Here is a 23680-nt window from a genome sequence, read left to right on the forward strand (position 1 = left end):
CGGAATGAGACATTTTCACATCTTATAATTTGCAGACGTTCCATAAAAAAAAGATCATTACGCGTATCCATGCGTTAATTGTGCATGTAAAAGACAGACTCTGCTAAGTCTTCGGTTTTCTTGGCTGATTTAGGACCACCCGTTCTATGCTCTAATTTCAGCAGGGAAGAAGAAGCTCTTATATGTTCTAGCATATGTGTCCTACTGATTCCCCATTCCAGTGAATTGATCCCAGCGTATGACTTAATTCGTGAAACTGTTTTCTATATGGATATATGTGTTATTTCTATTTTATGGATGATATGAAATGGATTATCTACGCCACGCACGTGAGTAAATCTTTAATTTTATACACAAAGCTTTCTGTTACATCTTTCTGAGCTCAGACACCTCAAACACACATCTACACACACACACACACACATTTAAATATATGCATTTCGCACACACAAAAATACATATAACACATTCATATTCACATGTACATTTTCATTGATATACACTTTCAGAAACATTATGTACAATATACCTATTAACTATTTGAAACTTTCACACACATTAAACACAATATACGTGTCCACACATTCATACACATATACATATAAACTACTACACAAATACATACATTTACATTGATACACACCTTCACACACACACATGGATTATGCATATACACTGATTCACATTTTAACACACACACACACACGTATACAATATACATAAACACTGATTCACACTTTAACACACATGTATACAATATACCTATACACACATTCATACACATACACACTTCTACACACGCACATACATTTACACATTTTTACACGTACGTATACATAAACACTCATACAAACATGAACACATATAATCATTCACACACATACTCATTCACACACATACTCTTTCACACACATACTCATTCACACACACACACTCATTCACACACATACTCATTCACACACATACTCATTCACACACATACTCATTCACACACATACTCATTCACACACATTCTTATTTACACACATACTCATTTACACACATATTCATTCACACACATACTCATTCACACACACACACTCATTCACACACACACACACTCATTCACACACATACTCATTCACACACATACTCATTCACACACATTCTTATTTACACACATACTATTTACACACATATTCATTCACACACATACTCATTCACACACACACTCATTCACACACACACTCATTCACACACATACTCATTCACACACATACTCATTCACACACATACTCATTCACACACATACTCATTCACACACATACTTATTTACACACATATACTTTCTTACAAACATATATACATTGTGGTGTATATGATCTTTTTGTGAAGCACAGCTTGTCTGATATGTTCACTTCTTCAGAATGTGACATCCTTGAACCTAAATTTGAAAAGGGTCCTTGACCTTGCCACTCCATGCAGTACACCTAGGTTACAAAGTGCACCCCCGTCTGCCCCCCTCATTTTTATTATACAACGTATCGGACATAACATAGAGGTATTTAATCGGGTAAATGATACTGTTCTATATACTTTGTCCCTGTAGTGTCTCATCTTCTTACATGCGTCGAGTGTCTACATAGTTAATCTGATTGTACAGCCACATATAAACTTGATGAAATAGTCACATACATATAAGGTTTAATGGTCACATTTATAGTAGTTCTAATACATAATATTTAAAAGATATAATATTGTAACTTTGATTCTAAGAATTGAAATATTTCTTACAGTAGTATTAGTAAAAAAAAAAAAATTGTATGTGTTATTTAGTTTGTAGCATCTGCATTTTGTTCCATGTATTTATTTTACATCCGCATTTTATGTAAACTAGTTTCTCGCTTGTTAGGCATTGCTGCTGTTATCGTTTAGACCAGGGGCGGACTGGGTTTCAAAATCGGCCCGGGCACTTCTATACAATCGGGCCCGCAAATTCTATATCATGTGATGGGCATCCATTTCTAGGTCTGCCTGTCCTCAAAATCATTATGTTAAGTTTGATAATGTATCGATATGCATGCATACAGTGAACTCAATATCAATATAAGAAATATAGGCCTTATGTTGCTTTTTAATTGCTAAGTATGTAGGCTTTAAAAGGATGAAGCCTACTAGTACAGTCTTCGAATGGAGGCTATTACATTATTTCGGGAAATGTGTTAAATTAAAATAGTATTACACTGTAGTCTGTGAAAGATTTGTTTTTAAACCCGACGCTCAGAGGGCCCTTTTATAAGAGAATTTATGAAACCTTTAACAATTTGATATGTGTCGTAAAGGCATCGATGCAGCCGTTTCGGTGGCTCTACCGGCCCATTTTAGTACCGGCCCACTGGGCATTTGCCCAAATGCCCATATAGCCAGTTTAGACCATATTATACCGTATGTTCACAACTGACCCTGGGCATGGTGTTTAACTGACAATTATAACCTGTAAGTTGTAGATAACATCAGATTAGTAAGTAGCTATGCAGTGTGAATGATGCAAGATAAGCGGGCATTTTCGTCAGGTGTCTTGGTTAGGCTACATACGATTAGAAATTAAGAGTTGAGAGCGAAAAGGCGTTTTTTTGTAGCGAATTAGTTAAATGTGTGTAGAATATTTGTGTTACACAAATAACAAACGAGTGTTTAAGAGGGAAGACATATTAGGAACTGCATTTATTACGTTAACACAAGCGGTGTGGCACTGACGCGCTAGTGTGCAAATGTACATATAATACTATTATGTTACATCTCTCGTCTTTAATTCAGAAAATCTATTTATCAGAATAACAAACAAACTAGTCAACTAAAAAGTCAATTCAGTTCATCACAAATCAAGTCTCTTGTGTTTTAACTATTCTGTCAGAGCGTGTTACGTAAGGTTTATGTGGTCTAGAGGTGTTAGAAGAAGCAGTGTGTAGTGGCGGCTCTATCTCTAGTGTAGTTTGTAATCTTGGACTCTCAAGACCTAGTGGTTCTGGCTGATCTGAGATGTTATCTGGAAAGTCATAATTATTGTCAAATCTATTTGCTTTCTCGGTAGACTTTCTGATGTGTTTCCTGCTTCTTCTGTTGACCTGATTTCCACTTTTGACATTATATGATCTAGGCTTAGAATGTTTCGAAACTGCTGTTCCTGGTTTCCTCTTAGAATTAAGTTGCATTCTGACTGCCGTTCCGTCTTGTAGTGGATTATGACTCTTAACTCCTTTCCTCTTGTCATAATAATGTTTCTGAGACTGTTTCTCGGAGTCAAAGTGTGTCTTCACCATCTTGAGATCTGGTGTCTTTGTAGGTATTAGCGGTTCTGACACATTTTGATTCTGATGTTCAGCACACTTGCTACAATCCCTGTCACTTCAATGTCTGCATTCATGCCTGGCCAATACATGACTTCTATGGCTCTCTGCTTACACTTGACTATTCCTAAGTGAGACTTGACTATTCTCATTATGTTACAATGTGTCTATATTGCAATAAAAGTTTTATTTAGTTTTGTTCACAAATAAGTTATTTAAGTTAATTCAAGTTTTTACAAGTAAAAATATCATACGCCTACATTGGTTTAGTTGTCTACCAGCAGTTTGGTGCTACAAGTCAACGAACATTGACAACATCGCGTTAGTCGAGCTCCTTAAAAAATCGGATCGGATCTTCAGCAGAATCTTCCCACCTGGTGTTCCACTGCCCTGTGGTCCTCCATGAAGGTGTGGCGTCAAGTTATGTAATGTAACAAGTAGATCTAAACATTTGTGAATAAAACTTGGATCACAAGAGACTTAGATCGAGGCAGTGTATACATAGAGCCTCAGTGTTCTACAATGTTTGAGATTTTATCCAAGTTTCGCACTCTGAGGCTGCCTAGTTTGCCAATGCCTAAGGCCGGCCCTGACTGTAGTCAGATTCGTTTGTTTAAGTCTTACTGCTCTATTTTGCGTCTGTCCTCTTTTTTTTTTTTTAGAGGTTCCATAATAGGTCTCATATTTTGACATTGACTAAACCAAGATTAAATAGCAATTTTTTATGTTCTTGTTTGACTTGTACAAATTTATATATTTGTTTGCTTTTTTATTGATTTCATCAACATGGGGATTTTTTAATAATCATCTATATTGTTCATTTTATTTTTATAATTCGTAGATATTTTTTATATTTTAATCTACTTAACTGGTATACCGTAAATAAGATAAGTCGTTTTCGCTTTAGTTTTTTTGTTACTTTTAATAATAAAAATTTTTTGAGTGAAAAGTCAAATTGCTATTTGGTTCCCATTTCTGTAATTCTTGTAATATTCTGTCTGAAATGTCAGTATCTTGTGTTTTTATTGTTTCATATATTATATTTCCATGTTATTGTAATTCTTGGGTTTCACCTGTCCTCTGTCTAACCATTATAAATTGAGTTTTACTTTTCTATGATCCTAGCTATTACTTGACAATACGCCTGTCTTTTAGCATGTCCTTTTTTTTAAAAATTAAATACTTGTAATATTGGACGTTATTTAATGATGCTATAGAATATTTGTAGTATCAATAAACTTTAAATTTCTTTTCATAATTATGTAAATTTAAAGGCACAAGAATCATGGCAGGGGAATGAATATCAATTCGCTGTTGAATTTGTAATCGAACTTTGTAAGATACACATAAGGTTATGGTCTAGTGTCTAGGCTTTGCCTAAAAGTTTATCACGTCCTACAATAAATGTATTGTAATGTAGATAGACGTTTTGCGTCGATCGAACCAAAAGTCCATTTTTCTTTCATTTAATCGAGCTGGAAGAAAAATATTTTTTTCCCAGAAAAATATTTTCTTTCTTACTTCCCCTTCATTTTATTTTATTTTATGGTTTGGAAGGAAACATTTTATGAAAAAAAAATCAGTAAAATAAATAAAGTAATATTTACTTTTGTATCAAACTGCAAATAACAAAATAATCCATAAGTGTAATTCTTACAGTGGAAAGATTGCCATTGACGTATAAGTCTTAGAAGAGAGATTGCCCTTAAAGTGTAAATCTTACATCGGGGGTATTGTTCTTAGGGCGTAAGTTTTACAGTGGCCAGATAGCCATTCAGGTGTAAGTGTTATAGTAGCCAGATAGCCCCTAAGGTGTAAGTCTTACAGTGGACAGATAGCCCTTAAAGTGTATATCTTTTAGCTTTCGTTCTCGCACTTCCAACAACTATTTGATCCACCCCAAACTTAATAAACTAGATCTAGTACTCTATGGACTGTGATAGTCATACGTAGCAGTAAGTAATTATACTCTACTCTGTTTTAAGTCATCGTATATATTACTAGCAAGGCCGGCCTTAAAGAATTAGAGGCCCAGGGCGAAGTGAATTCGGTGGCCCCCAAATAAAGTAGAATAATAATATAATCAACTCCATTAAAATAAAGTAACCAAATTTAAGTTGTTTGGTGGAACAATAAGTGCTGATGAGTAACGAAGTTTATCTACATATAGCTTTCGTTTGGATGCACCAGACTGGAAATAATATTTTGACCTATTTATCATTAGGAAGCATCACTGTTCTTCTCACCTATGTAGTCAAACAAGTAGATTCTTACTTTCACGAAGAAACCTTGAGTTATGGTAGAAAAAGCTAGGCCAGTAGACATGGATCTCTGCTATATTTGAGATTTTATCAAGGTTTGGCAATTTTTTCACGCCACCAATTGGAGGCTCTAGGCGTCTGCATAGTTTGTGTATGCCTAAGGCCGGCCCTGTTACCAAGGTCTTTACATTTAATATGTCCAGTGACTAAGCTTAATACGACGAAGTAGAAAATGCACATAAGGAGCCACGGCGGGCTTTGGCAATTAGTTTCAATGAGAAAACTTGTTTCTATCATTGTTTTTACTTTTTTACCTTTACCTAAACCTTAGTCTGTTGGACCGTTGGGGCACCATACAAGATTTGTCGACCGTCTTTCTCCATTTCTCTCTGTCATTTACCTTAGTTAGAACCTCTTTCAACGGCAGGCCCGTCCATTTTTTTATTTTGCCCTCCCATCGTTTTCTCTAGATGCCTCTTCTTCTTTTTCTTGGTACTGTTCCCTGAAGGAAGGTCTTTTTGAGCCCCGAAGATCTTGATACAATGTTTTATACGATCCTTGTAGTTTCACGAAACTTTCCATATGTATCACTTCAGAGTCCATGTCATATAAATCTACATTTCTATACAACAGAAATACTCTCTAACAAAATTTAATTTACACCACCATATTTTTCAAATTCAGTTAATAAGTTAAACAACCCAGAAAGTTTATTTTATAGACTTTTATATCTACGCTTATGTCCCTTAAAACACAAATCATCAGCTATACACATACATGGCATATACATATGTAAATATAGATATATGATAATATATGGATATAAAAACATATTTCATTGTAGTGTATAAATGGACAAGTATTTGTCGTATAAAATGATATTAAGTGTTAGATATATTATAGTTTGTTTTATTTATAAAATAATGTCGCTTATATTGGCTGTGTTAACAGTCTCAGAGAGTCATTACACGGTCATTAAACAGTCACTAAGATTCGTTCACCCACATAATAACAAGTACAGTCATAGTCAGCATAGGCATCCAGGCATGACACTTAAAATGTCTTTTCAAAAAACCCCCACAGTGAATAATTCTATACGATCGATAAAGACAACTTTTGTTAGCTCAGAATACCGACAATAACAACATTTTTTAACGTCATCAAACAAAGGAAGATAATGTATTGTCGTTTGGGAAGCTCTGTGTTTTAAAACTTAACTCCCTTGTCAGCAGAACAAAAAAAAACAAAACAACTACTCATAACAATTATTTGACCTAATGAAAGTTGTCAGTCATATCTATATGGTTGTAACCTGCACTGTATCAGTGATATGAATGAAAACGTATTAGAATGTAAAATGTTTTACATGTTTCGGATGTTCCTTCAGAGTTGAAGATAATTACTTCCTAGTCCAAACCTCCCGCAGGACGACGGGGGATGGGAGCGGGCAGGGTTTGAACCCTCGACCATCGATAAATGTGAACGACAGTCCAGCGCGCAAACCGCACATGTTGGGAACACAAAAACCCTGGAACATTATGGAGCCTTTTTAGTAATGAGTAGATAAATATTCTCGTATTAACGTCAGACACAGGTTGTAAAACACACACAGTAATAGCGTCAATGCCTGTTTATAAGATATATAGGCCCATGGTCAGGGGCCGTAATTTAACATAATTTTAAAAAAAATCGTCAAGGCCCGGCTCTTGGACTACACATAGACACATCGCCACGGCCCGGCTGTTAGACACACATAGACACATCGCCACGGCCCGGCTGTTAGACACACATAGACACAGTGTCAAAGTCCAGTGGTTAAGCACACAGACATCGTCAGCGGCTAGACTAAACAACACATAAAATTGTCGAAACACACAAGCAATCATCTACAATCGTAACGTTTCGTTGAACTTAGATGAATATACCCCGTGTGATGACGATAACAATGATGATGATGATGATGATGTTGTTGACGATAATGATCTAAGTGGCGCTGATGATAATTGTGATTGTGGTGAGGACGACGAGGATGAAGTTGTCGATGTATAAGTTGAGGCATTTGACATATTGCTTAAAGTAGAAGAAGGCGTGCGGTTTAATCCTCTCCTCAATGACTGGTGGCTAGAAGGGTCGTGAAATCTGGCTTGCTTTTCTTTGAGGTCATCCATAGTCTGGCGTTTACTCATCTGCCTTAAAATTCCCCTGGTCAGTTCAATGAGATAGTTCAACGGGTCATCTGGTCTGTTCTGTACCACGCTGGTCAGCATAAACTAGTAAGAGAGAGAGAGAGAGAGAGAAAACTAAAAACTTAAAAATAAAATTAAAATATGGCCGTATCTCAAGGTCCTCATGACTCGTAGAGCCCTTCCTACAGGTAACATACAAGGAGAAAAACAAGAAAAGGCAGGCAAAGAAAGCAATGGGAAGACAACATAAAAGAAAGGATGGGCCTGTCGTTAAAAGAAATTCTATACAATGAAAAACACAGACGAATGGAGAAAGACCCCTCAACTCAAGAAAACATTAAGAAACTGGAACAGACACAAAATAGAGCAGTGAGATTCATAACAAACGAATATTCACATTTGACTAGAGTAACACCTTTAGTAAAATCACTAAATTTAGAAAGCCTTCAGGACAGAAGACTTAAAAGTAAAGTAGCAAATTATACGTAAAACATTATACAAGAACAAAATTTAATAAAATACTCAGAAAGACACAAAGATAAAGGCACATTCCTCGTCCCATATGCTAGGACAAATTTGTACAAATACTCTTTCTTCCCTAGTGCTATTAGAGCATGGAATGGGTTGCCTGAGCTAGCCAGGAAAACCAGTGACTTGGCAGAATTTAAGTCATTGGTTAATATGCATGACTAAATGCATGACGCGTAGGACGTAATCATCTTCTTTTTTGAAGTATCATTTAAGACAGTCAACAGATTGTTTTTACATATTTCGGATGTTCCTTCAGAGTTGAAGATAGTTTACTTCCTATTCCAAACCTCCCGCAGGATGACGGAGAATGGGAGCGGGCAAGGTTAGAACCCTCGACCGTCGATAAATCCGAACGACAGTCCAGCTCGCAAACCGCACGACCAGGCAGCCATCCTATTCAATGGTTCAACAAAGGGATAGGTAAAGGTGAAGTCAATACTCAAAAGAAAGAGCCAAAGATGATTTACTATTCTTATATTATGCAAAGTTTCTATATAAACGCTTATTGTATCCAACCATCCATCCATCCATCCCAGTGGCGCTACCGCCCATGGAGGGCTCTGGCCTGCCTCAACACATCCCTCTACGAGTCTATTCAGATCTCTCCTGAGCCCTTCGTCTCCACGCCCGAAAACCCTAAGCTGTTGTACATCTGCCACCACAACATCAATCCATCGGATTCGGGGTCTGCCCTTGGGTCGCCTGCCTTTTGTTTTGTTGCTTATTGTATACATTTACCGTTAATATCAATGATAAAAACAAAAATTATCTTTAGTAAAAAAAAACTTAGATTTTGTAACTACGAATATTTTGACAAGATGGCGCTGTAAAATATAAAGATAATGGTCATTTTAGAATATTATTTTTATTGATTCATTGTCTTATTAAGATCTGAATGTCTCAAAATTTACATAAACGATTTACCAAATTGCATTACTTCAGGAACAAAAGTCAGATTATTTGCAGACGATTGCATAATATATAGAACAATAAAAACAACACAAGACACAGATATTTTACAAAGAGAATTAGATGAATTACAGAAATGGGAATCAAATTGGAGCATGTCTTTCCACCCAGAAAAATGTCAGTTGTTAAGAGTAACAAAAAAACTAAAACAAATTAATTCCACTTATCTTATTCATGGCAAACCAGTAACACAGACTAAAAACGCAAAATACCTAGGTGTTATAATAAATGAAAAACTGTCATGGAATCCACATATTGATGAAACTACAAAAAAATCAAACAAAGCATTAGGATTTATTAAAAGAAATTTCTATAAATCAAATAAGAAAATAAAACTAAAATGTTATTTAACCTTGGTTAGGCCAATAATAGAATATGCATCCTCTGTTTGGGACCCCTCAACTCAAGAAAACCTTAAGAAACTAGAACAGACACAAAATAGAGCAGTGCGATTCATAACAAACGAATATTCACATTTGACTAGAGTAACACCTTTAGTAAAATCACTAAATTTAGAAAGCCTTCAGGACAGAAGGCTCAAAAGTAAAGTAGCAATAATACATAAAACACTGAACCATAATCTTCAAATACAAAAACAAAATTTAATAAAATACTCTGAAAGACACAAAGACAAAGGCACATTCCTCGTCCCATATGCTAGGACAAATTTGTACAAATACTCCTTCTTCCCTAGTGCTATTAGAGCATGGAATGGGTTGCCTGAGCTAGCCAGGAAAACCAGTGACTTGGCAGAATTTAAGTCATTGGTTAATATGCATGACTAAATGCATGACGCGTAGGACGTAATCATCTTCTTTTTTGAAGTAACGTCTGTATTATATAAGATAAGAAGAAGATAAGGTTTTCCCCATTATTAATGACTAATAATATTAGTCTGTAGATATCAGCTTCGTATCTCACGAGAAAAGACATACTGCTTAGCAACCATTTCCTTTGGTAAACAAAGTCTTTTATTATAAAAGCTTTCTTCTTGAAAATCTTTTTAATTTACTTTTGCAAAAAATTTCAGGATTGCAGGGAAATATATTTGATAATTTAATTACTTTTTTTCAATTTTTTATTACTTTTTTTTTTCTTTTTCTTTAAAAAAATAACCTTCCTTAGGCCTCCCCTCCCCCGGGTCAAACCAAACTGCTTATACAGAAAAGTCTTGTCACTTTTACTAGAAAGTGGCAATTAATTTTTTTTTTTCATTAAAACAATTATAAAAGCAGTAATTAAATACTTTAATTTCTAACATTTATAATAAATATAGGAAGAAAAATTGAGAGGCTAGCACAGTATGGTTATGAGCTGTAAGTTTCAACTTTACCAGCAGATTAGGGAATATGCTTTTCAACTTTACCAGCAGATTAGGGAATATGCTTTTCAACTTTACCAGCAGATTAGGGAATATGCTTTTCAACTTTACCAGCAGATTAGGGAATATGCTTTTCAACTTTACCAGCAGATTAGGGATATGCTTTTCAACTTTACCAGCAGATTAGGGAATATGCTTTTCAACTTTACCAGCAGATTAGGGATATGCTTTTCAACTTTACCAGCAGATTAGGGATATGCTTTTCAACTTTACCAGCAGATTAGGGAATATGCTTTTCAACTTTACCAGCAGATTAGGGAATATGCTTTTCAACTTTACCAGCAGATTAGGGAATATGCTTTTCAACTTTACCAGCAGATTAGGGAATATGCTTTTCAACTTTACCAGCAGATTAGGGATATGCTTTTCAACTTTACCAGCAGATTAGGGATATGCTTTTCAACTTTACCAGCAGATTAGGGAATATGCTTTTCAACTTTACTAGCAGATTAGGGAATATGTTTTTCAACTTTACCAGCAGATTAGGGATATGCTTTTCAACTTTACCAGCAGATTAGGGAATATGCTTTTCAACTTTACCAGCAGATTAGGGATATGCTTTTCAACTTTACCAGCAGATTAGGGATATATTTTCAATTTTACCAGGCCAAGTATGGGTATGTGTTGTTGGTTTAAACTTTACCATGCAGAGTATGGGTATGTGTTCCAACTTTACTATGCAGAGTAGGGGGTATGTGTTCCAACTTTACTATGCAGAGTAGGGGTATGTGTTCCAACTTTACTATGCAGAGTATGTGTATGTGTTCCAACTTTACTATGCAGAGTAGGGGTATGTGTTCCAACTTTACTATGCAGAGTAGGGGTATGTGTTCCAACTTTACTATGCAGAGTATGGGTATGTGTTCCAACTTTACTATGCAGAGTAGGGGTATGTGTTCCAACTTTACTATGCAGAGTAGGGGTATGTGTTCCAACTTTACTATGCAGAGTAGGGGTATGTGTTCCAACTTTACTATGCAGAGTAGGGGTATGTGTTCCAACTTTACTATGCAGAGTAGGGGTATGTGTTCCAACTTTACTATGCAGAGTAGGGGTATGTGTTCCAACTTTACTATGCAGAGTAGGGGTATGTGTTCCAACTTTACTATGCAGAGTAGGGGTATGTGTTCCAACTTTACTATGCAGAGTAGGGGTATATGTTTCAAATTTTCCAGGCTACATGACATCCTGCTGTACCTTGTTCAGAAGAAGGAAAAGTACTTTGTTCCTGTTACGTACGTTGTACAATTTTTGTTTATGTAGTTTGGGTAAAAGCCGTAGCATTTACTTGTAATGTCATCATCACTTAACCATGGTGAGATAATTTTATTGCCCCATTTGTCTGTGTGTGTTTGTGTTAGTCTTCTGATTATTGTCTTGAGCTTGTGTGTGGTCTTGGATTCATTGAATAAAGTTTTATTGCTTTTATTATATATATGCCTAATGTCTAACTTAAATATACATATCAGTGTTACCTAGAGAGCTTTGAAATGTGAGTGTGAGCCTCTGGTCGCCGAATGTATTAGTATTGTAACTATGGAAAATGGCTGAATGCCAATGCGATACTTTTGTGCCGGTTTAAAGGAGGAGGGCGTAAAAAGAAGTGGGAACCCCCCCCCTCCCCAATCCACCTTCGAAAGCAAAAATTAAGGCGCCATTTTGCGCTCACTGGCATAGAGTACACCTGAAAATGACACCTGAAAGAGACAACTGGAGAGCTCTGACGAATGTTGCGGTATAAATATTTGAGACCCCAAGAAAAGCCATTGCCGATAACAAGCGCAGATATCATAAAGAAAAGTGGACAACGGCTTTGTCTGCATTAGATGTGGCGAAGTATGCAGGGCGCAAATTTTTTTTTTTTTAGTCATATTAAATATTTGCACTCATCCTTAAACTCCGGAATGGAAGAGGCTGCCTTATTATAGAATTATCTGTGGCTTTTAACGTCTGAAAAGACGATATGCTCCCTTCACAATTTTTCATGTGACTGAAGAGGCAAATCCTTATTACACAACTGCGGTCACAGGTGCGGCATATGCAATCACCAGACGTTGCAGCACTTTCAACCTTCTTTCTTCTTTTAGTGTGTACGCCATCTGCAATCCAGGACCCTTTCTTTCGCTTTCCATGAAGATCTATCAATTTGCCAATTTCCCAAAATTTGGTGGCCGTTTTAAGGAGCTTGCGTTTGCTTACATCTGTATACCTTCAAAGTGGGCGACTTTTATCTCTCCTACCTTCTGTTACATCACCATTAAAAGTTCCCATTTTCAGATCTTGCGATCTATAAGGAAGAATGTATTGCTGAAGTCGACGTTACGCCTTCTGTGAACATGTCCAAGTAAGCCAAGGCGTCTACAGCGCGGGTATCCTGTCAACATGCTCTTCGAACTTTTTCCCTTATCGGTTATTTTATCTTGCCACCTTAATTTAAAATAAAAATCCGCCTTAAGCATCGGAGGTGGAAGATATTCAGCATTTTTTTACTGTCAAAAGTTGGCTGACCATGTGATTATGTGATTCACTACGGTTTAGACTTGTAGTTGTGATTTAAATAGCTAATTTATATCCTTATTATAATAACGATAATATCATATTGTTGTTTCATGACTAAACAAGACACAATATTAACAAATTCCTACGACATACTTGGAATAGTTCTTCTATCCCATGGTAGGCTGTGTATTCCTGGCTAACTTCAGCTGGAGATTTACTGAATTGAATATTTTTATGATAGTTCTTCTCGTCTTGACATCGCTTCTGTATCCTCTCTTTCGTGTCCGTCAAAGCCTGGGACATCAAACAAATAAAAAGATTTAGGGGTAAGATAAAGTGGGTGGACTTAAATGGTCAAGGAGCGATAGACATACACACACACACACACACGAACGAATAAAAGGTGACTTAACGAAATGGATAAATAAAGACTATAGCAACAAAGAAAGGCAATTTAGTTTAAATCTATCTATCTATCTATCTATCTATCTATCTATCTATCTATCTATCTATCTATCTATCTATCTATCTATCTATCTGTCTGTCTGTCTGTCTGTCTATCTGTCTATCTGTCTCTCTGTCTCTCTGTCCGTCTGTCCGTCTGTCTATCTGTCCATCTGTCTGTCTGTCTCTTTGTCTATCTATCCGTCTATCCATCCATCCATCCATCCATTCATCCGTCCGTCCGTCCGTCCGTCCGTCCATCCATCCATCCATCCATCTGTCCGTCTGTCTGTCTAATCATCTTTTCATGTATATATTATACATTTATATAATTCATATATATAATTTATTTGAACACAATAAGAAAGTTGTATTAGACTCATAACATTGTTCGCCTATGATAATTTTTGTTTTTTCGGACAATACGTAATATTAAAATCAATTGTACAAGACTAAGACTAAGACTGCTTTATTGATCCTTACGGAAATTTGTTGTGATTACAAGGACTCTTTTCTCATATCAAGACAACACAACAGAAAAATAAACATAAATACAACAAACAACATAAAGAGTTCATTCAGCGACTACACACAGGTATCGCGAGTCTTCCATAAAGGATGACAAAACTAACTCAAGCGGCGTTGTCAGAGAACAGTGAAGTTGCTGGGTTGACCCTTTTTCCAGCTAGAATGTCAAAGTTACACACACACACTCTTGTGACACGTGATGTTCAGGATCCGCCGGAGGAGGCAGCGCAAGTAAAATGAAATCATGTAAAATATGGTAATTTAAAGATTAGTGCTGGAAATTTAAGAGAACAGCTTAGGTGTACTGAAAGACGGTAGATAAATGTCCTAAAGATGACAAACGTGTGAATTTTGAGAAAGAAGATTAAAGTAGGTCTTTATGTTTTACAAATAAACGAAATCTTAAACGAAAATCATATTCTGATAATAATACCTTAATTAATGTTGGTACATTGTCGATGAAGTCTGGGAGATCTATCATAGTGTGACTTTCCAGAGATGTACCGCCATCCCAGCCCTGGAACCTTCGCTTGATTCTGGGCTGTAAGGGTGGCCTGGCACAAGCGTCGGTGGTGTCACTTGTGGCTATCCTGCTCAGCCACTGGGCGCGGGCCATCGCTCGTTCCTGGTTCACGTGCACGTAGGACCGGAGAAAGTGTGACAGGGAGGATTTTTCGGAATGTCCTTCGCTAGATAACCTAGAGAACGGCTTTATGAAGGTGTATACACGGCCGGGAAGAGGTTTCAGTATCCTGGGCCCAGTAAATGGCTGCACCAGATAACAAAAAAAGATGTGTTATTGACAAATAAATATTTTAATGCATAAATAAATCTTTCTATAGAGAATACTAAAATTAGATTATAAATGTATGTAAAGATTCGACCTGGAAACCCATAAGGACGGATACCAAGTGCTTTAAGTCTCGGCTACCTCTCAAGTTCTTGCCTCAGACTTCTACGACTACCTATCATAATCTTGTTTCTAGGTCTTAAAATTTCAAATCTCTAAACTTCAAGTTCCGAAATTCTAGCGAGGTCCTAAATGCCCTTTAAAAAAGATGAACGGCAAAAAGATATTACACTAGTAGCCATTGTGGTTCCACTCACGACCTCAGTGGACGCCGGAAGATTGTGTACGTGTCTTAATTAGGATAGAAAAAAAAATTGCGAAGTGTACATGCAGTAAAGTTTACCCTACCAAGTCTTTGACAGCTGCTGCTTGTTTTGTGTCTCTTATAGGAGGAAGCACTTCCTGGAAGATAAACATAATAATGACATTTTATAAACGTGTGTTAAACACTTTCATTACCCACCGGCTGCGCCCGATGATTTGTTCCCAGAATATAGTCTATTTTGGGAAGAATGGATAAATCGGTCAAAAGATCATGTTTCATGCCACAATGGTTAATCAGATTAAGGGATAGGTTAAAGTGAAGGTGGGTCTGTTCCGGCCCTCTGTTCCGGCCCCTTCTTACATTTTTTCGACTTTTGAATTTGTTATTAACCCTTAAAGTGCTGAGCTGTTTCACAGTGAGTGCATACAAAAATGGAATAACAATTCTGATGTTTAGAGGCTAAACTACCACACGCGTTTAAAGGGTTAAGAAAAAGTGCAAAGAGTGACGCCATGAAAATAATTTTCAGAAGGTCAGAAAGAAGGGAAACCTCCTTGCTGGCTGGCTGTAGGGGAAAACTGATGACATCCCACTACTGACTGCAGACCAAAAAAAAACTATTCTAGTATACAGAAAGAATTTAATATTATCTAAAGACACACTAAGTTCGAAAAACAAAAACAAAAAAAAAAAAAAAACAATCAACGGACTAATAAAAAGAATGGACTTGCAAATCATTGAAAGGGATTCGATCGAAGGCACATATTGAGAGGAAAGGAGAAAGACGGTGGACAGATCATGTGTGGTGCCCCAAGGGTTCACCAAACTTAGGGACAGGTGAAAAGTGAAGGTTATCGGAAAACGAAATTGGAATTGTGTCTGTGTGTCTCTAAGTGCATTTAGCTAGACTAACAATACATGCATGAAATCCTCCATAAAACACACACATCTTATATATATATAAGCATCTACTACACACCAGTGTCTATTTTTATCATCTTTTCTATATACATATAACGAGTTTCCCTAATTGATGTTCAAAGCTGTCTAACATAACAGATTCTAGTTTGGCATCTGATAGTATATAACTAAACATAATGAAGTTATCACATTGTCATGTGATCAAACAAAAAGGTCCCTCTTCATCCTCTTACCTTCCCGCCAAATGTGGCCTTGCGCAGTGGTGCATGTCCAAGGCTGCTGGTCGTATGAAAAGATAGCACTTTGTCCTGAAATGGACATAGCTTTAAAATTAAGAAGCACAAACAACTCACGAGTGCTGCTTACGTTAGTACAGTGTAGTGGAGGGCTGAGGGTGTCCCACATCTTTTATAAACTATCCGTGTGTAGACATTTAAAAAAAAAATAATGTTTCTAAATCAACTCACTCCGCCTGTCTGTCTGGCATTATTTTTTTCACAGTTACTCCCCGTGATCGGATCAAATTGAAACTGTACGCAATTATTCATTGTATCCAACAAGATATGAGTCGATAAAAAATATAAAAAAATATTTTAATAATTATTGGTAATTAATTATTTTGTTTGGTATCGAAAAAGGGAAATAATTGTTACTTATTTGAGAGATGTGGAGTATATATATATATATATATATATATATATATATATATATATATATATATATATATATCTAGATATTTTCTTTTATTATTTTTTTTTTTACTTGTTTTTCTCTCACTTGCCAGTCTCAGATCAAGTTTAAATTTTGCACATTTATTCAAAGTCGATGACAATACATGAAACGAAAAGAAAAAAGAAAACACTAATTAGTTAATCAGATAGTTTTTTATTTTATAACTATTTTGCTTGTTTTAATTCTTAATGATTAGCTTTTAGAACAGTATCCTTGACTTAAGGATCTTTAAGCTTGCAGCACACATTGTTACAACCAGTCAGAACATGTGACGCCACTGACCCCCCACTACTGTGTCCGAGGGTTCGCTGTCCCTTTTGACACATTGGCTACCCGGAAAGAGATATGTATGTGTGATGTAGATCTGATTATTGAAGATACGTAGGCTTTCATTTCATTATATAGGAAATGAACGGTGTGCTACAACTATAGGAATCCGAATCGGGGTTTAAATTGTAAAAAAATTAATAGTTTTTTGTGTGTGTGTGTGTTGAGCAACAATGTGTACATTTTAATTCTTAATGATTAGCTTTTAGAACAGTATCCTTGACTTAAGGATCTTTAAGCTTGCAGCACACATTGTTACAACCAGTCAGAACATGTGACGCCACTGACCCCCCACTACTGTGTCCGAGGGTTCGCTGTCCCTTTTGACACATTGGCTACCCGGAAAGAGATATGTATGTGTGATGTAGATCTGATTATTGAAGATACGTAGGCTTTCATTTTATTATATAGGAAATGAACGGTGTGCTACAACTATAGGAATCCGAATCGGGGTTTAAATTGTAAAAAAATTAATAGTTTTTTGTGTGTGTGTGTGTTGAGCAACAATGTGTACATTATCCGTGTCCAATGTCTTTGAAAACCATAGAACTTGAATCAAGAGGATATTTCTCTTTTATATTTAGACATTAAACTCGCTCTTCAACGTCTTGAATGTCAATATGACATTGGTATATAGAGTCTATAATTTATGCATTTAATTCTTTTTATTATTATCCTCAAAAAATATTTTTTTTTTTTTAGATTTGGAGGCAATGAATTTTTAAAAATCTTATAAATAAGACGTTTCCTTTGTAAAATGTTTGTTGTTAAATGTTTTACATGTTTCGGATGTTCCTTCAGAGTTGAAGATAATTACTTCCTAGTCCAAGCCTCCCGCAGGACGACGGGGGATGGGATCGGGCAGGGTTTGAACCCGGGACCATCGATAAATCTGAACGACAGTCCAGCGTGCAAACCGCACGACCAGGCAGCCATCCTTTCATTGGGTGCACACAAGGGCGTCCAAAAAAATCCCACCATAAAATCAAAATACCAGTCTTCCCTTACAGGCGATCACTAGAGCCAATCGTTGTGCCAGTACAACTTAGGGCAACACTTCTGATTCTCATCCCACTCCTCGTCATAGGGCAAGCATTGTTCCGCGTGGACCAAAAAAACTGACTAATGAACGTACGTTTTAACACACGAGAGCTCTGTCTGTCTGTCTGTCTGTCTGTCTCTCTCTCTTGACGCACGGTGAACTAAACTGGCGAGCAACTAGGTAGCAGCCTTAAGATCGGGAAAGAACAAGAGCAAACAACTTTTTTTTTTTTACAGAAATATCAGGGAAATATAAGTACAGTTTATGATTAAATCTGACATTATATCCACCTCAGTCAATGTCTTTATTTTCGTTTTGTTTCTCTTTTAAGTCTTTAGCTTAACACATTAATATTTATTTGTACAAGTGGTTCACAGATTGGAATAAACCAACAGGCCACCTATCTAAAGGACTCAAGCTGTGTTTAGTTGGCGGAGCGCCTAAAATCGCGGAAACCTTGACCCAGATACTTTCTACCCTGCATGTCCAAAATAAGATTAGAAGGCAGCGCTTGAAAGATGCGCTAAAGGCAAGTAATTTAAAACACACTTTTCGTTCAACATAACAAGTACAATTGTGACGGCACATTAAAACGCTGATACTTATATTCTTATCTTATATTATACAGACGTTACTAAAAAAAAAAAAGACAGAATAGGCTTAGAATCTTGTTTTCTGCAAAGACGCACCAAAGTATTGATCTTCAGAATGTCAGGACGTCACAGAATATGATTTGCATTAGTGGCGGAGCGGTGTTTGAGTGTTTAGGCACTTGGCTTCCAAACCAACGGCTCTAGTGAACGCTTCTAAGGAAAGACTGGTATTTTGATTTTATGGTGGGACTTTTAGGACGCCCTAGTGTGCACCCAAATCTAATGTTCAGTTGGTCGTTTTGCAGGATAGATGGCACCCTTGTTAACCTTCGGTTATAAACAAATTAGCTTTAAATCATCTGCCCTCTAAGGGGTATTTTTTTAAATTGCAAAGAAGATTTGAGAGCTTTAGACTCTCACATACTGATAAAAAATTGTATAATTGACTGTTTTCTCATTTTGAAATGTTTAATCGACCTAACATGAAAAGATGTCTTTGATCTAAGTTAAGTTCTTAAAAAAAACGTTTTCATTTGAAAGATTAATTTTAAAAATAGACTAATCCACAAGTATTACATAAATGAAATCCGTATCTACTGTCTTACCTTAACGCTTGTTAAAGACGCTTCTCTGTCTTTCAGTTGTTTCTGTAGCCAGTCCCCCATATGAGAAGAAGTCTTGCTGTAAAAGTTATCACTTGTAAATCCCATGGCAATATCTGGAGTCGATTGCTTTGGGGTTAAGTAATCTTTGCCTCTCGGAAACTTAACGGTTGTGTCGCTTGCCCCCGTCATGGCTGATTCAAACAAAATAGTGCGCGAGAGCTCTGCTCCTTCTTGTGATGTGCTACCGGTGTCCACCAGACCTGCGTCATGGTCAGATTTATCCTTCTTGGACTGCAGAATCATTGACGAAGTTGTCTTGCTAACTTGACTCCCCTCTGAATCTTCTCGATAGAGCTGAGCTCTTCCGGAGTCGTCCCTCTTGGAAATCCCTTCGAGTCTGTCTAAATCAGCCATGGATGGTGTCGTATATTTTTGTTCCTTTTTCTTAATCTTGCCTTTCGGCTTATTGTCGCGTTTTCTTTTCGGTGTATCCTGTCTTTGAGATTTGTATGAAGCTTCTGAGGTTTTCGTAATCGAGCTTACGTCGTCCCTGCTCTCCACCGAAGAACTTTCCATTGCAGAAGAGCTCTGTTTTGCACTTGGAGTTCGTTTCAGGATTCGTTCTTCAGACGGAACTCTCGACTCTTTGCCCGTTGCAAACTCATCCTGTTTTGCACTACGAGTTCGTTCGAGCATTTTTTCATCAGACAAAACTCTCGGTTCTTTGCCCATTGCAAACTCATCCTGTTTTTCTTTACCAGTTCGTTTGAGCATTTTTTCTTCAGACGGAATTCTGGGCTCTTGGCCCATTTCAAATTCATCATGTTTAATACTGCGAGTTTCTATCAGCATTTGTTCTTCAGTCGGAGCTTTGGTTTCTTTGCCCATTGTAAACTCATCCTGTTTTTCCCTACGAGTTCGTTTGAGCATTTTTTCTTCAGGCGGAGCTTTGGTCTCTTTGCCCATTGCAAACTCACCCCGTTTAACAATGCGAGTTCGTTTGAGCATTTTTTCTTCAGCAACTGTTTCTGGGGCTCTCGTGAATCGTCCATCCGCCTTCCTCGTCTTCTTTCTCTCTGCTGTAAAACCACCCTTCGTTATCTCCAGTGGTGCTTCTTGCTCACTCCGGGTATCCACTTCGTACAATGTCCTTCTCAGCGCTTTTCTATCTTCACTCTTTTCGTCGAAATCAGCTGCCACTGGCGTCTCGCTGTCATGCTTCACGAACTCGTCCTCCGAAGAGGATGTGCTTGAGGCGAATAATGAAAGTTGACTTGATTTCCCTTTCATTATCCTCTCTGCAGCAATATCACTTTCAGTAGGCTTCAGTTGCTCTTCGTCATCCTCTGTTACTCTCTCGCCGTCTGGAAGAGAGCTCTGCTGCTGCCCTTCAATAGTTTCACGGCGTATTTTCTTTATCTTCGTCTCTGGTGCGATTTCCGTTTCCAAAGGGCGATCTCTGAGCCCAGTAACGTCAGAGTATTTTGGTGACTTGGGCATTTCAGTTGCTTCCTCTGCCGCTGCAATATCCGTCTCCGCCTCGTCGGTCATCATATCGTCTTGCAAGAATGTGATTGAACCAGAAGATGGATGCGTCACTGATCGCTTACGTTTAATGTTATCCAAGGGCGAGGAAAGAGGTCTGTCGCCAGCTTTTTTCTTCAGCTTCGTTTTAGTAGTAACAGTATCTATTAGTTCGTCTTTGTATTGCTTCTGATCGATCAGAACTTTAGACCTTTTAACGGCATCAGGTAGTTCCAATGAAGAGGCAAACGAAACTAGTGAAGATGTACTATCGCTTGAAGCTTTCTTGAGCAATAATTTCTTGGCCTCTTTTTCTTTCCTCGCCAATCCTCGTTTTGAGCTCGCATCTTTTCCTGGCGGCGTTTCTACGGGAACCATAGGGAGACTTAAGTTCATGAAGGATTCTGTATAGTGAATGGCATAAGGATCTCGTTGACCTTTAAAACGATTCCTTTCTTCAATCAGCCTCCATTTCGCATCGATTACTTTTTCAAACGAAACTTTGGAATCGGACTTTGACTCGTGAATCTTGGTTTCTGATGAGGCCCTGGTGAGGTCCGTGTCTGAATTAGCTTTATTCTGGTGATACGAACCTTTACGTAGCTTCTCCTTTTTGAATTCATCTTTCATCATTTTGACATACGGTGTGTCGGATGAAGTTGTTCCTTCTGGTTCCTCAAGAATGAACTTCTTAAACAATCCGATTGGTCTATACGAAGGCTTGATTGGCAAATCTTCTTCAGGGGATTCTTCTGATTCTGTTGTCAGAATGGCCGACTCCGTGCCTCGCAATAATACGTCACGTGTACCATCGAGTTCCTTATGGCCAGGTTTCTTTTTAGAGAGGGCAGAAATTACTTGGAGTGCGGCCTCACCAAAACTATCTATTCTCTTTGGGATGTTAGCCGAGGTCACTGAAGGTTTTCTCTTTTTTGATTTGTCTAGTCGCTTTGAAGATTTAGTTTTTTCTGGCATTGAACCTCCTTGATACCTCATGCCGTGGGGCATCTTCTGCTGGATAGTGATCAGCAAGGACTCGGGAATGATGGGCTTTGATGAGTCTAGAAGATCAGGGCTAGATTGAGGGTCTGACGATATTATTGACCGAGGTATGCTGACTTTCGTCTCAGTGGCGCCTATGTGCCTGGTCACAATGGTAGACGAATCCACCTTTCTATAAAGACTTTTACGCTGTAATTAAAGATAAAACATGTCACTCAAGCTAGGAAATCTTTATTGTAGTTTATGGACATTTGGTATGAGTAAAACCTTTTTTTTTTTTTAAATATAGAAATAAATTTTAACTTTGTTTTATTACCGGTTATACTTGTATACATATATATTGTTATGACATGATTAGAATTTAGTATTTGTTTCGGGAATAAGGGGAAAGTTTAACTTAGCAACAAGTCACGTGACAGATCTTTAAAAAACAAGAACTCTCTAGGCGACGCTTTAGAATGAAGACGCTTTCTTATTTACAGTAAGAATAAGAAGAATTGTAGAGATGGCTAGTAATAGAGGACATCGGACGGTGCCCGTATTCAGTATTAAAAGTATTTGTTGTTTCAACACCAGCGTCGACTCTATTTATCGATTGTTATCCTTTCGTCGGTGTTATCCGTTCCAGTATTGAGTTCAGTGTTACCTCCAACTCCAGTTGGACTTACATTTTCATGTACTAAACACCGCGGAAAGAGCTTAACAATATATATATATCTACTGCAATCTAATTTTTTTCTGAAAAATAAACAATGGTTACAAACAATGCTAGTTTTCGTTAGAAATCAAACACCATTTATAATGTGTAAAGTGAAACAAAAATTGTATAATCTATAAACCACCATCTACTCTACGTAATGTTGAGATTTTGTGGGTCTATTCTGAACTTTATCTTTGAGAGTTCGAACCTTTACTTTCTATCAAGGTGGCGTTGTCTCAAATGATCCTCTAGCGTAATTAGTTTCATATCGTCATAAAAAGACATTTAGGCAACCCCTTGTTTGACTAGGAAGGAATGAATCCCAGTTTTAAATAATCAACGCTGTACAATCTAAATTCATACAAATCATTATTGTTTGAAATAGTTACATTCATGGGATCTGAAAATTAAAGTCACGTCCTGCTCAAATAAAATCCATTATCGTAGCCCCTCGATTTATTTTGTCACTTTCGTAGATCCCTTGAAAGCCTTCGTAGACCTTCTGGGGGGTCTATATAGACCACTTTGGGAATCACTGATTCTAAACCTTGTTCTCTTGTTCTCCTCTTTCTCTATCTCTTTATTTCATAAGCAATGCAAAACTACACAAAGCCAACCTCTACACGAACTGCTCTACAAATGTTGGCAAGAAGGTTGCTGTGCCACAAGACCTGTGGAGTACTAAAATCGTTACCCTGCACAAGAACAAAAGTAACAGAAGTGACTGCAACAATTACAGAGGAATCTCCCTCCTAAGTATTGTAGGCAAAGTCTCTGCTCGAGTGATGCTTCCCAGGCTACAAAAACTCGCTGATCGAGTCTATCCATTATCACAGCGTGACTTTCTCTCAGGGAGATCTACGACTGACATGATTTTCTCCATCCGTCAACTTCAGGAAAAGTGCAACGAACAAAGGATACCTTTGAACATCGCGTTCATTGACTGACTGAGACTTTCGAAATAGTCAGCACAGATCAGAACCACCCTCGTAAG

The 23680-nt window shown here is 37.3% G+C and overlaps 1 protein-coding gene across 3 annotated transcripts in view; it reads right to left on the minus strand.

Moving 5' to 3' along the window:
* Window positions 1-6296: 6296 nt before the first annotated feature.
* LOC106057828 (uncharacterized) overlaps window positions 6297-23680 on the minus strand; it is a 67335-nt gene continuing 49951 nt past the window's right edge. For all 3 annotated transcript variants that reach the window (XM_056014414.1, XM_056014415.1, XM_056014412.1), the window contains exons 30-35: window positions 19461-22175; window positions 16395-16469; window positions 15324-15377; window positions 14559-14894; window positions 13307-13447; window positions 6297-7857 (exon numbers count right to left, since the gene is read on the minus strand). In XM_056014414.1, coding sequence (XP_055870389.1) covers window positions 7474-7857; window positions 13307-13447; window positions 14559-14894; window positions 15324-15377; window positions 16395-16469; window positions 19461-22175 — 3705 coding nt within the window. In that variant the 3' untranslated portion in view covers window positions 6297-7473. The remainder of the gene's footprint in view (window positions 7858-13306; window positions 13448-14558; window positions 14895-15323; window positions 15378-16394; window positions 16470-19460; window positions 22176-23680) is intronic.

Source organism: Biomphalaria glabrata, chromosome 16, assembly GCF_947242115.1.
Source record: "Biomphalaria glabrata chromosome 16, xgBioGlab47.1, whole genome shotgun sequence".
Classification (NCBI taxonomy): domain Eukaryota; kingdom Metazoa; phylum Mollusca; class Gastropoda; family Planorbidae; genus Biomphalaria; species Biomphalaria glabrata.